The 14,397-nt window shown below is 39.5% G+C and overlaps 2 protein-coding genes across 2 annotated transcripts in view; one reads left to right on the plus strand and one right to left on the minus strand.

Moving 5' to 3' along the window:
* The window catches only part of LOC109039146 (myogenesis-regulating glycosidase), a 44,682-nt gene that overhangs the window by 9,940 nt on the left and 20,345 nt on the right, over nucleotides 1-14,397 (minus strand). The window lies entirely within an intron of this gene.
* The window catches only part of LOC109039149 (alpha-tocopherol transfer protein), a 77,923-nt gene continuing 64,471 nt past the window's right edge, over nucleotides 946-14,397 (plus strand). Inside the window, exon 1 of the mRNA XM_072300739.1 lies at nucleotides 946-964. Coding sequence (XP_072156840.1) covers nucleotides 962-964 — 3 coding nt within the window. The 5' untranslated portion in view covers nucleotides 946-961. The remainder of the gene's footprint in view (nucleotides 965-14,397) is intronic.

The raw sequence follows: 14,397 nt of genomic DNA on the forward strand, positions 1-14,397 counted from the left end.
ATTTCATTGGTGGAAGCGGGTGGTTGCAATATAGATAAAAGAAGTAAGTACTTAATAGAAAAACTAACAGTACTTCACAAAAGACCCTACATAGTTGGTCCATTTCGTTTCCTCCCTTAGTCTATAAAAACCACTCGTTCCAACCGAGAGGATCGTCCCATTTCCCTTTTTCTTCTCTGTCCATGGCTTTGTCCATAAATTTCAATAATCAACCCGCAGAATAAGAAGGATGATGATTAAAATCCATGAGCCACGAATGACATGTCCCTGTCGCTTATGCTGCTGAAGTCGAAAAGTTCATGCAGGTCTCTCGAAAAATTGATTTTTCCAAAAAAATACGTTTTTTATGCTGAAAGATTTCCTGGAAACTATTACCACTCTTTACCATCTGTGATCAAACTTTTTATACGACACTTTTGCTAACACATTCATTGTTTTCCTCAAATCATCGAAATTTTCACGAAGACAAAAATTTCGGTTCATGCGAAACACTGAATGAAATTTTTCATCCAGGTAGCCGAATTCCGCGGTCATAGGGATCGACATTCATCGCAGATAATTCAAGTTTTCGGTAAGCACACTAAGGCTAGTATTTTTTTTTTTTTTTTTTTTTTTTTTTACCGAATTTGGTTGTCTGAACTAAAGTTCGGATTGCGCGACCGAAAACTTTAGGGTTCCATATAAACTGCAGTTCATTCCTTGTAATCAAAGTTCTTCTCGCAGTGTGGAGATGGGCAACTCATTAAAATACATCGAGTGTTTATACTTCAAAAAAGATTACTGATCTCAGCTGAAGATTAACAACTGAAGAGTCATTTGCCCGATTGTCCAGTTGGATTTTGGAAACTTGAAAACTTGCGAGTAGCGCACCGAACCGCGGTCAATGAATACGGGGCTTTAAGTGCGTGCACATTCAAAAGTGAAGAGCAACAAATTCATGATAGGCACGGATTAACCTACGATGGTAAGTACCTACACTATTCAGTGATTAAACAATGTGGTTATTCCCCCAAAATACTGTAGAAAAACTCGGGAGTAGAGTTAAAATCATGCACTTACTTACTTACTTACATGCAATGGGAAATTAATGGTATACATTTGAGGGGCTCGGAGGACAAGGCGCATAAGTGCAGTTTTTGAAAAAATTGAGATAGTAAAACTAGTCTTAATGCAAATGGACCACTAGACAGGGTATGAAATTCAGCATTCTGATACATTTTCTTAGCCAAAATTTTACGTAGAATACGTTGCGCACAACGAAAATTACCGAAATCAACTCCTTACGAAGATATTTATTGATTCTTGATGCGTGAATTCAAACCACCCGCTCATGAAAACTCAATGCTCTACGTGATTCACATCGCGCGCTAAACGTTATCATGACAGTCTCTGCGATATAAAAATCTAGCAACCTCAATCTTGACGCTTTGGCTAAGTCATAGCAAATTGCTAATAGTTTGAACAACACATGGTGGGAAATGAACATTGCTCGATTGAGGAGCTTGCTGAAACCGTTGTAGTGGGCGATTTGACTCACGTAGAGCTTTGAGTTTCTTGTGAGCGGGCAGTTCAAATTCCTCGTAACCAATGTGAAATAAAAACGTTAATATCTTCGTTAGGAGTTGGTTTCAGTAATTTTCGTTGCGTGAATCTTTTTCTACGTGAAATTCTGGTTAAGAAAGATGGATCAGATCGCTTAAATTCGTACCTTGTCTAGTGGCCCATTCTGCGAAAAATTTGCTTCCGAATTCCAATTTTTCAGCATGAAAAGCCAAGAGCCGAATTTATGATGTGCACATGAGCGTTTGAGCGTTCGCCACCCAAGTCGTTGGATGGATTCAAAGAGCTCTTTGCAGAAAGTAAGTAGCAGGATGTCTAGTTTTTTTTTTCATTTTGGGAAATCCTGATGAAATCCTAATTTCATAATTTTTCCAAATCCCGATTTTTGGCGGAGAAAAATTGGCTCCATAAAAAAATCCGATCGAACTGCCGACTTTTCTCAAATCCTGATGAAATCGGGATTAAATCCTGATTGACCTCAAATTCTGATAGAAGCGGGAAAATCCTGATACTAGACACCCTGGTACGTATTCGCTTTGCATTGCTGCTAAAATTGTGCGAATGGGCGCAGCATTGGCTGCTGAACAATTTCAAAGCCCTCCCGCGATCCCCTCCCCACAACTACCCCCCCCCCCCCATCCTACAACTACCCTTTTGTCATTCATTTTTCTGTGAGAGTAATCAGCATTTTGTTACTTTGATTTGCAACAAATTATGTAAGCAGTAGCACAATCTTAGCAGCATATTGCAAAACTTATATCGATGGTTAAACTACCAAGCCACGTATCTCGGTTTGCGACGTCGCGGACTTTCCGTCATACTTCAGTTTTTAAATGGAAAACTACTCAACGTCAGTTCTTGAAAATTTCCTTGATTTTTCCTCTTCGTGCGGAAAAAACTCAGTGAAAATTTTAAGGAATGATATTGATTTGATCTCCTTCAAAAAAATAGAATATGAGCGGAGATTTTTAAACACCGCAAACGAGATACGTGGTCTGGTAGTATTACCATCGATATGTGCTTGTTGCAAACAACTGTTTGATTATCTCACTCTACGCAATCCAATTGTGATCACCTCTACTTCATTCAAGTGCCATAATGCTGGGATTGAATATGTGATGATTTTAAGTGCAGTAACCACGTTTTATCATGCGTGAAAGAGTCAATACGAAGGCCAATTGTGTGGGGTAATCCCTATTTCCTCGTTTTTTTAGAACACCGAAATGAAAAAAGGGGAGAATCATACCGTTTTGTGGACGAAGGAACGTATTGTTGCAAAATTGACTCTAGCAATATTTGTTTTTTCTCACAAGAATAAATGACTGTGCGATATTAATCAAAAATTTTGTAAATTTTTGCCTTTGATAACGCAGAAGAAAAATCAGCCAACCCAAATTTTGAGGTTGAAGGTTTTGGATGCTTTCAAATAAAATTTCGAGCTAACTTCTTTGTAAGTTGAGAAGTTGCGGCTATTTTTTATTTTATTGTTTTAAAATTTTATGTGAAACGTGGTTTCCCCGTCTGCCTTATATATCTCAGGTAGCATGGGTGCCGTTAAACTTTGCATCCTTTGGGAGGAACCGTCATCATGTCGAAAGCTTCGCCTATAGATAAGGATGGGATAAGCAGGGACAAACAGAGACGACGTAAACAAGATAACGTTTCAACTACGTGGTAATCTTCGTAAATATTTATACTCAGGAAAAGAGGAGAATACGGCGGGAAAGAGTAATCGATTGAGAGGAAAATTGCGGCCCTGTCTTTCCACACGGGATTGCAAATCATTTTTCCTCATGGTGATTTGAACAACGTTTTAGCGAATAGGAAACAAGTGTTAAGTGCTGGGAAACAAAGTGGCGGCCGACGAGTCGGTTGACATTATTCTCTGCGTATCAAAATTTGACTACATTTTGCAATACGCAATCACCATTTTTACGTATTTTAAACACCAGTTACTAAATCTTTTTTCTGAGCTTTTTTTTAGCAGTCAGTATTTTTTTGCAGGTGCTTTTGTGGAAGAATTAGAAATAGTAATTCCTTATTGCAAAATTTAGTCCCCTGCACGAACGTATGAAAGTATCTATTTTGCCGTGCAAAGGAAAAACGCCGTACGGGCTCTCAGGCGTTGCCAAATTTCTTCTTGTAAAACACGAAACATTCTCTGGGAAACTTGTCAACATTTTTCTTCCAACTTTTTAGAGAATTTTATTTGCAATTTGATAAAACAAATATCTGAAAATTCCAAGACAATAAATTCTTCAACTGTCTGAAAAAATAATTTTTTTATCAAGGGAATTCGGCAACATTCAAATTTATAAGTCATTCGGCTTCATTACTGAGCACGGCAGTATTAGACGCATGGTTAACAATGCCAGAAATATTAGCTTCTAAACATCAAGATCATAAAAATCCGAGCAATCAGTTTTTCTCTCTCTGTGCATAGACTTAAATTAAAGACTTTTGATTTCGACGAATATCTTGACCGTCAAACCGTCGCTCCTCTGAGGCAAAGGCGTGTTTCCATTTTCACGTGACCCCCAGAAAGTATGGGACTGTGCGAACGTCAGGACTTACGTAACTATGAAGATACGTTTGAAGAGCAATGAGATGCGATGCAATAATAATGGTAAAAGACAACTATTGGTAAATGGACAACTATTCGTGCTTTATGGATGCGCGTGCTGCATTCTGAAAATTGAAGGCGCTTTAGCGTTCATCGCTCTTAAGCCATGCTATGCGATGCGAGGCGAGGTATCACAATGGCGAAAACGAAGTAAATCAAATCTTTTCAGAAAACGATTAAAAACTCGGTTTTTAAAATCGCAAGTCTGAAAAAATATCCTGAAGAAACGACAGGACGCTGTCATCATAAGGTGCACAAGGGTTTGGCTAAAAAAGACTACTTTCCCTAATGATTATTTTTGGTTCTGTTTCCTTTTCCTCCATATTATGATGTTGGCAAAGTGCTGTCATAACGTTCCCTCTTAAATGAGGTTTGCTCCCTCCTTTTTTTCTTCTTCAAGTCGCGTGTAGAAACTGAGAATAAATTATAGATGCCCCGTCAAATTGAAAGTATGTACACTTTAATCTAAAATCAGATGCTTCCCACAAAAATTTGAGAAAAAAATGTTCGGATGGTTTGAGAAGACGAGGACATTAGTTCCTCAGTGCAATATTGGTGGTATTTTCAAGGTTCCCGATTCCTTGCGTGTTGTCTTCTTCGTTTTTACAGGGATTACAGGAAAATTATGGGCGTCAGCAATAAAACATTCAGGTGGTCAAACCTCAAGTTTTTGACTGCAATGCCTAAGTGGCAAAATTTCTTCTGTTTTCCAGGGTTTGTTTCCTTAAGTTTCAATGTTTTTCATGGTTTTCCGTACCAAACTAAACTCCTTGTGTTATCCTGCGTGGTGGTTAAGAACCCTGACAGTTAGTTACACGTATTAGTTGGTGTGGTCAGTTACGCTATACCTTATAAGCTTCACATGGAGTTGTAAAACCGAGGTGACTCATCTGTATTGAAGCACATCTCTTTGCCGTAGAATAATTTTTGCAGCAGGAAGCTCAAAGATGTGCAAATTTCTTATACAAATTGTGAAAATAGAAGTGCATTGTAGACATTTCCGATGCGCTCATCGTGATTTTCCAGCCATTTCTTGTTGAAATTTACTCTTCTTTTCACTCTCATAAAAGCCTGCGACGATCCACTGATCAATCTTGCAAATTTCCATTGTAGAAGCAACACGGAAGACAAAGAGGTACGGGTTGTTGGATAAAATGAGAATTTCCGATTAATTGTGGTAGTATCCCCAATAAATTAGGTTACTAACCCAAAGGTTGCGTGTTACCCCAACTTTTAAGTTGCGGTAATACCACAATCAATTGGAAAAATTCAGAGTTGCCACAGTATTTAGAACATGAAATATTTCCTCATTTTCCTGCCCTTATTTTGGTAAAATTCCCTGACAATTGAAGATATGCTAGAAAGTTATAACTTGAAAAACACTTTACGCAAAATTTGATGTTTGAAACATCAAAGCAATTATTAAAAGCAAACATAGGTAACTTAACAATTCGTCCCTGACACTCTCGTCATTTCTCCTGGCATTGCCAGGATTTCCCTGACTTTTCAAAATTCCCTGACATTTCCCGGTTTTCCCTGACTGGTAACCCTGGCAAATGCCCATATCATCCTACAAATTAGGTAAGTACCAAAATTTTAGGGAATAGCCCCTCACACTTCTATTCCGTGGAAGTTTTTGAATTCCACTGCGCATTGGAGCAGGAAATTTTTCAACAGACGTAAAGTTCACACGGCGAGGCGGGTGGGAACAAATGACGGCGCACAATGCACGACAGTAATTGTCCGGTTGGCTCGCGCCCGCCGCTCTAATGAAATTGTTCATGCGAGATAATTGATAAATCACACGATGTCGGCGGATAATTCATAAAGCGTCGCCCGGAGTGCCAACGAAATCCAATCCGAATTCGGATCCGAGCGGAAGCGTTCAGCAATTTCATCGGACCGGAGTGTCCATGTCTCTGAAAGTTAATGCTGGCCACCGTTTTGCAGCTAAGGTCGAGCAAACTGCGTTCAAGGTGACATTTTTGGAGTCGAGAGTGCCCTACACGCACCACGACCTTAACATACGTTTTGCGAGGCATACAAACTCGGTGGGTGGCGGTCATCGACACCTTGGAGGTTCAAAACTCAAGTGTTTGTCGGTGTCAAAACACGGGGAAAAAAAACACATCGGATCTCTAGTCCGCAGGCTTTTGAAAATATTGATAAGAAAAAGGACTCTTGATTCAATCGGACTTTTGCTTGAATCAAAACGAAATTCGCTAAAATTAAGAGGCTTGGTTCTTGATTTAAGCTAGATTCTGATTGAATCAAGAGTACTTTTTCTTGTCGATGTTTTTAAGAGTCTGGACTCTAGATACGATGTGGTTTTTTTTCCAGTGAACGGTTTATACGATTTTATTACACGCACATGCAAATAATGCAAAAGCTTGTTTTTTGACCAAACTAGAGTCCACGCCAAATAAGTTGACACTGAAAAAAAAAGTTACGGGCGATATAGACGTACCGGCTGTTCCGGGCTCAGAGGTCGAAAGTTCCGGGTGCTGGAGCCGTAGCTTCGACTGGTCCGGGTGCCAGGCCCGGAACTTTCGGCCGCTGAGTCCGGAACGCGGACGGTAGGTCTATATAGTCCGTAAGTGCGACTTTCACGACCACAGGACCGGATTTATCTACTTGCCGCCCATGGGCCGCCTGTATTTTGCCGCCCCCTTCTCATTCGTTTTGAAACATCAATAAAAACCATCAAATGAACGTGCCAGCGGAGGAGGGATGCATAAGGCGCTTTTACTCGTATTGAACACATTTTTCGGAAAAGCCCTGTCAACAATACTAGCAAAAGGTCACGGAGCTTTGCGCGAAAGTCAAGTTTCGTAAACCTATCTCTAATGGACAAGGCCTTCCATTCATAAGAAATGAACGAAAAAATTATGAGAGAACAAACACAAAATTTGGATTAATGATTTTAACTTCCGCCGCTACGCCACGCAGACCGCAACGAGTTTGGCGCAATGCGTGAAGTATTCAGACAGTTTTGTAGGCGCTATGAGTTTCACACCGACCGCTGCTGAACGCACTGTATTTGACGCAATGCGTGAAGTATTCACGCAGTCTTGTAGGCGCTGTACGTTTTACGCTGATCGTACTGTGTTTGCCGCAATGCGTGAAGTATTCATGCATTCTTGTAGGCGCTATCCGTTTCACGCTGACCGCAATGACCGCTCTGTGTTTGATGCAATGCGTGAAGTATTCGTGCAGTCTTGTAGGCGCTAATATGTGTTACAATGTTACATGCCGATCGCCGCGCCGAGGGCTTCTCCTTTTCATATCAAGTCCTCGTCATCATTTCTCTCTAAGTCGCCCCATTCCAGGTCAAATTGCGTGTTTGGTTTCTCTCTCAACTCGACTAATTAAAGGTGCTTTCTCTTGTATCGCTGAAAGACGACAAAATTAGAATTTACTATGCTCTCAGGAAATGAAAGATTTTTTCACGTTCTCTCGTTTGTAATTTTTTTCTAAATTCGATTTTTTTTATACCTACATTTAAAAAAATCGCAAAATTTGCCGCCCCCTATAGATTTGCCGCCACGGGCCGTGGCCCATGTGGCCACCCCCTTAATCCGGCCCTGCCAGTTTTTTTTTTTTTTTTTTTAGTATGCGCACTTCTAGACTACTAGTACGCATTTAAGACCGTGTTTACTGCTAAATCCTTAAAATTCGGATGAGCCGTGTAACCGCGTTAGCGGTTGCGAAATGGTGCAAAATCCCGCAAATCATCTGTCGATATTTCCACAGAGGCATTGCGGACGTTCATTTCGCAAATCACGACTGATGAAACTTCTGTTATTTTCTCTGCGCGCTCAGAATGTTTTGTGATTAGAATTTTAATCGGAAATCATGTCAAAAAAGCCAGAGAAAAGTCGGGGTGCTTTTAAACCCAAGGAAACTTAGTATTAACACCCTACAAACAGCGATGATCTTGATAGGTCTTAATTCCGGTCGCTTTCCCGATTAAGGTCTCGCAAATTGCGTATTTGGCAACGCTGCGACAAACGGAAGACAGTAAATAATTAATAGAATACGATTTCTACATATTTCCTAGTAAATTAAATAAAACTATTTTGGAGAAGATAAAGTGTGCAATTGCTGATAAAGGCAGACGAGTAATTGCCGCACGAGTAGTCTCCATTTTATTTAGTTATCCATTTTAATTTTCATTCACTTATTTCTTTCTTCCAATTTGATTACAAGTTCCAATCGCTTTATCTTCGTGCAACGACAACGTATGAATACAATGAGTGACGGATTTTGTGATGACAACCGGAAAAATTGAAGGCTCTCCAGCTTTATCGGTGGCTAGGTCTGGATGCAACTATTCGTGTTCTCGGGTAGTGCGTTTTGCATGCACAAAAAAAATCAGGCGCTCTGGCTTTCTAAGGCACAACGCACGGCTCCGGTCGTTCTCAAGGGTTTTCTAAGGTCCCATGTCCAAACTAGGGATTGGATCTACGGGACCGGAGAAACAATATTTTTAAAAAAATGGTTTTAATTCACTTAAAAACGGAGCCATTACATTATTTAAAGATTTTAGGACAGCCCTTCTACATTTTCGTGCTCAGGTTTTAAAGCTTGTCACAATGTTTTCTAGTCAACTTAGCCTGTCGAGGACGTTACTTTGTTACAATTCTTCGCTCGGGTCACTCAGAGTATTATTTCGACAAGAGCATGAAAAGAAAGGACAAAGCTAGAATTGACTTCCGTTCGCGTGTATTCTATACTCTTTCGTCAACGAGTCACGAAAGCTGCGTTGGTTCCGTTAAGACATCACCTGCCATAGATCTTGAATAGCTATTCAGTCAACAATTGCTGACAGATGCGGAATGCGAGTGACTCTTCATCTTGGGAGAACTCGTGTTTTTAAAAAAGATGTTCAAACTAGCATATGGAGGGTTGCGGATAGCAGAATTGGAATAATCGGGCCAAAATACTGGTTTGAGTCGAGAAATTGAACCGCATCGAATTCTATCATATACAAATGTACATTTGCAAGAAAAGTTATGGTCTTGCGCGGAAAAATGTTGAATGTTTATGGATTCGGAGCAAATTGAATCAGCGAGTTCGAAAACACACCAACTCGGAAACTCGAAATTGCTCAATTTTCTCAAGAGACGGTCAATTTTTATAAAATTCATTGAAGTTAGCACATCTGTTCCAACTTGGACCTTTAATATGGCCTTAAGTGCTTGTATTTCGACACCAAAAATCTCTTTCTAAGACTAATTTCTTAATTTACTGTTCGGTTTCGTGTGTGTCTTGATTCTTTTCATTTTTTCGAGTTGGTGTGTTTTCGTTCTCACTGATTCAATTAAATCTGCAAAGTTAAAAATCTTAATACAGTTGCGAGGTACAGACTTTATCAAACTTAAAAACTCCATCCTCGTTTTTCGGACGCATAACTTTCGTACAGATATAATTTTTAACTAGTGAGATAAAAAGGCGTACACTAAAATGTCATGAAATCAGGCTATCTTCTAACCCTCCATTCCATCAAACGTAAAACATTATCTCGGAGAATCCAACTTTTTCTTGAAAAGACAACTGCTAGCAAACCGACGGAACGGCAAAAAAAGCTCAGGTTAAGAATGTTGGTGTCATAGGTTTGGAACAAAACATCCACAAAAAGGTGGCAAAGCTTCTTACGAAATACAGCCATCCACTCTCGTTTTTATGACGTTTAACTTTTCAACGGTGTAAGTCCGCAATCACGTATTTCAGTTTGCGACGTTGCAGAATTCCTGTCATACTTTATTTTGTAATTGAAAAACTACTTAACGGCAATTCTTAAAATCTGCCGTGATTTTTCTTCTCGGTGCCGAGAAAATTCTGTGAAAACTTCAAAGAAAATTGTCGATTTGTCTTCTTTTAAAAAATAAAATAGGAGCGGAGATTTTCAAACGCCACAAACGAGGTACGCGGCTGCGGACTTACGCTATCGTTTTGTCCTGCTACGACGTTTAACACACAGGAAAAAGGGCGGACACTAGATGTCACGAAATTAGGCCATCTTTTGACCCGAACTCCCATCAAAATGTCGGATTATTATCTCCAAGAGGTGAAAATCCATAGAGCTTCATAGAGACAACTGCGAGCGTACGGGCAGACGGACTGTCAACAAAAGCTCAAGGCCTCCCCGACCAAGTTCCCTTTCATACGTAAAAGAAAAACTGCGGACCTTCGAAGCTTTCAAGTGCGTGCGCATATCTCAAGGCCTCGACGCATCACCAAGTTCAAACGATTTTCAGGGCCTGGTAAACAAATTTCGGGACAGGATAATTAGAGCTACGCGACAGGATCGCACTCGACGATCGGCATTCTTAAAAAAATGCGATTGACAAGCAATATCGGGAAGATGAGGTCTGCCGTGCTGAGGAAGAACGTCGTATGAGCCATTAGAAGTTGCCAAATTTCCTTCGATGAAATACGAATTTTCAGGGACATCTGGGAATATTTTTCTTCGCATTTTTCAGAGAATTTCGTTCGTAATTCGATCTGAAATGTGTGAAAATTTCAATGAAAAATCTTCATGGCTTTCCTCAAAACTAAACATTTTATTGAGGAAACTTGGCAACTCTCGAATTTTCATACGGCGTTCTTTCTTAGAAATGGGCGTGGACCCATTACAGTAATGCACCGCACGCACTAATGCCAGGGTAAAAAATAATGCCGGACACTCCCCCCGAATTCACCATAATGAAGCGTTAATGGCGTGATAGGTTGTTTACAGTGCACTTTAACGCCTATGAGCTCAGCACGGCAGTCAAGTGGAATTAACTGTTGAAACAAGGTCCGAAGCTATGATATGCACCTAGAAACTGACAACGGGGGTTCAGGAAAACGCACAAAAAAACCACCCATTGAAAAGGAGGCATTTTACCGCACGCGGGGGGACAGGTGGTTCGTTTGACGTCATGACCCTACCGCGATTGCCAGATTTCCCGATTCGGACTGTTGGTTCAATGTACAATATGCAGATTTAGCACGGAATGTGGCTACTTTGGTCCCCATCGATTTGAGTATTTGCGCGAATCTTCAAGAGGGAATGAACGTGATCAGCTTATCAGGAAGCTCTGCGATACAATAAACGCCTTTCGGATTATTTGGACAGCTACCGATTCGCGTCATCTTGGTCTGTTTTAAAGAATGCTCGCTAATGTAAATAATAATTAATTAGAATTGGGTTAAGTGCACTGAGCGATAAAATTTCGGTTTTCGATGATCAGGCACCGACACGAAGAGTGGACAGTGAGTGGTCTTCGTGTCACGGGGCATGGGCCCAGTGGCGTGGCGTGGTTTGCGATATATCGACTGATCTGCCATTTGAACCTATGGCAAAGGATCGATTAACTGGGTGTTCGCGACGAACACCTTAATAATCGATTCTACACCATAGTTGCAAAAGGGCAAATATCGATAATCGACCATTCACGCCTCGCCACTGGATGGGCCCAAGCACTTGTCTCAATTTGCAGAGCTTCCTCGATGGGCAGAATTCTGTTTTATTTTTTTTAAAAAAAAAAAAAATTACTTAATGTTTGACTTTTTTGTCTGATCAAGCTTCCCTCTAAAAATTCCAACAAGTCTGTTGACAAACTTTTCAGTAAAACAATTAGGAGAAAAAACTTGAAGATGAATATAATGAGCAAAACCATTGAAACTACGATTGTACTACATTTCGTGATAAGGAACTACAATTCCTACCTCGTTCATGTAAAAACACTTACGTGTATAGGAAAGCTATAATGGTATAAACGTAGTTTCTAAACCGCGACCGAAATCGTAGTACCTAATTGCAAATTGGACGTATTTATGCTAAAAGGAACTATGTTACACGCAAACCCTATGCACATAGGTCCTTTTAGCATAAATACGTCCAATTATACATATGTAGTCCAATTGCCTTAATCGTGTGCTTTGAGAAAAGATGGACGGCATTCATCAGAATTAGGGGCGATTTTGCAAGTTGGCGCCACTGTTTTTCCTGCATTTAAATCCATTAAAAACATCGATTTAAGGTGAGGCAGGCTGCCTCGATTATTTTACATACATGTAAATGGAGGCAAAACAGTATCGACAACTTTCAAGTATCGCCACTGACCAAAATGAGCCTCAATACACCAGACGCTGTTTAATGTCTTGTCGCGTTTTATTTCACAAGAAAACTTGACAAAATTCTTTCTTGGAATTTTATAATTGTGTTCTAAATACATATAACAGGATTGCCGATGAATTTTGAAAATAAATTTCCCTGAAATTACTGATTTCTTGGAAAAATCTTGGTGAAACTCTCTGACATCTGAGGACACTCGGGATCATTAAAAAGATATCAAAATCACCATTTCATAACTCGAGCGCTTGCCTGATTATCACCGATCGAGAAAAATGTTAGCGGACGCATGAAATTGGGACGTATTTCTGCAGAACAGAACTACGTGCATTATGACGAGAGCCCTGTTATGCATCCTATGGGTCTTACGGCTCATGTCTTAATACACTTAGTTCCATTTGGCAGAAATACGTCCATTTGAAAATACGCAAGATGGACTACGCGTATTAAGCGCTAAGAAGAGGATTTCAAACTTTCATGAGGCGATCACCGTGATTTTTGGACAGTTTAAAAGATACAGCGGCTATCCATTGATCTGTATCTCTTGTATGCTAAAGACTCATTGAAAATAAGAGTGCTTGAAGCTTCTTCGCACACAGATGATGCGAATACCCCTTAAGAGTGTTATTATTTGAAGTGTTCAGATTTCAAGTGGTATTAAGACATCAGCTCGAAAAGAATCAAAATAATGTAGTTGTTTACGTGCTAGTAATTACGCTGAAGAGGATCCAATGTTGGCTTTGAATGGACTGATAGTGATTAATACCTTGGAGAGCGGTGCATACAATTATAGGAGAAAGAAAGCCTAGAAACTTTTCTTTTCCACGTGAGCACGCTAAGTAACCTGCTAAGACAACGTGTTTTCGTTGAGTTTTTGAGAGCCAATATCCTTAAGTATTGATTGATATTTTACATAAACAGAAAAAATTAATAAAAATAATATGATACAATTTGAATTATCGGAGACGGACAAATACGTGATTCGTGAATTACTGCCTCATGATTGAGTACAATTGGGCAAATGAAGCCTTCAGTAAATAGAGGAAAGTAGGTAAGAGACATTTTCGAAAAATTGACATGAGACGATTTTGAAAGTAAACGATACAGAAAAATCACCATCAAAAATACGTAATTTTTAATTTAAATGACCAGTGTCTATGGGAAATCACGGAACTTTTTTTTGCAGTGACTTAACTTCGAAACGAGGAAAACTTTAGGTGTTGGCAACTTTAAAAATCAATTTTCTGAGGAGGAATAAATCCTAATTTTCCCTCATCTTACGTGAGAAATTCTATTTTAAAAATCTTCATAATGGTAGACAGGTCCAAGAAAGTGATGTTTCGCATCGCGCCACCGGCGCGCCACCATCAACTATTGATAATTTTTTTAAGGGGAAAAAAATATAAATTCAAGATGGGGAAAAAATGGAACTTATTGCCCATAAGTCTTTCGGGAGATTCTCGCAAAAAGATTTTTGAAGTTTTCGATGCGGGTTATTTCACCACGAAAAATAATGTCTAGTTACTTCCTGCAGGAACTGATCATGTGAACTGAAAATTGACATTCTGATGATGATTTTCTCACATCGATTACTTTGAAACACGTTTGGTTAAAATCATCATACCTCAACTTTTCAAAAACGTCAATTCCCTCCTTCATTCGGCTCATTTGATTGTATTAGGATATGAAAGAGTTTTTAATTTATGGTTTCGGTCTTTATCTTGTAAGTTGCATTATGGTAATTGAATCTTTCCTATTAAGGTGCATTACCGATTAATTCTTAAGTAAAGGTATTACCTCAAAATCCCAAAGAAAACACGTTGCCTCAGGAGGTTATTTAGCGAGTTCACGTTGAAAAAACGTTTCTAGAATTTATATCTTCCATAAATGTATGCACCGCTCTCTTCGGGATTATTCGCTATCAGTTCATTCAAAGCTAACTTTGAATCCTCTTTGGATTATCTCGCCGCAAAAATATCCGCACGTAATTTCCGATAACCTGGTTAGCATTTTCTTTCTTCTCTCAGAGTTGCCACAGAATTTGAAAAATTAAATTCCTTGACTTATCCCTGATTTTCCTGACACATGTTTA

This window comes from Bemisia tabaci, chromosome 5 (assembly GCF_918797505.1).
Source record: "Bemisia tabaci chromosome 5, PGI_BMITA_v3".
Lineage (NCBI taxonomy): Eukaryota > Metazoa > Arthropoda > Insecta > Hemiptera > Aleyrodidae > Bemisia > Bemisia tabaci.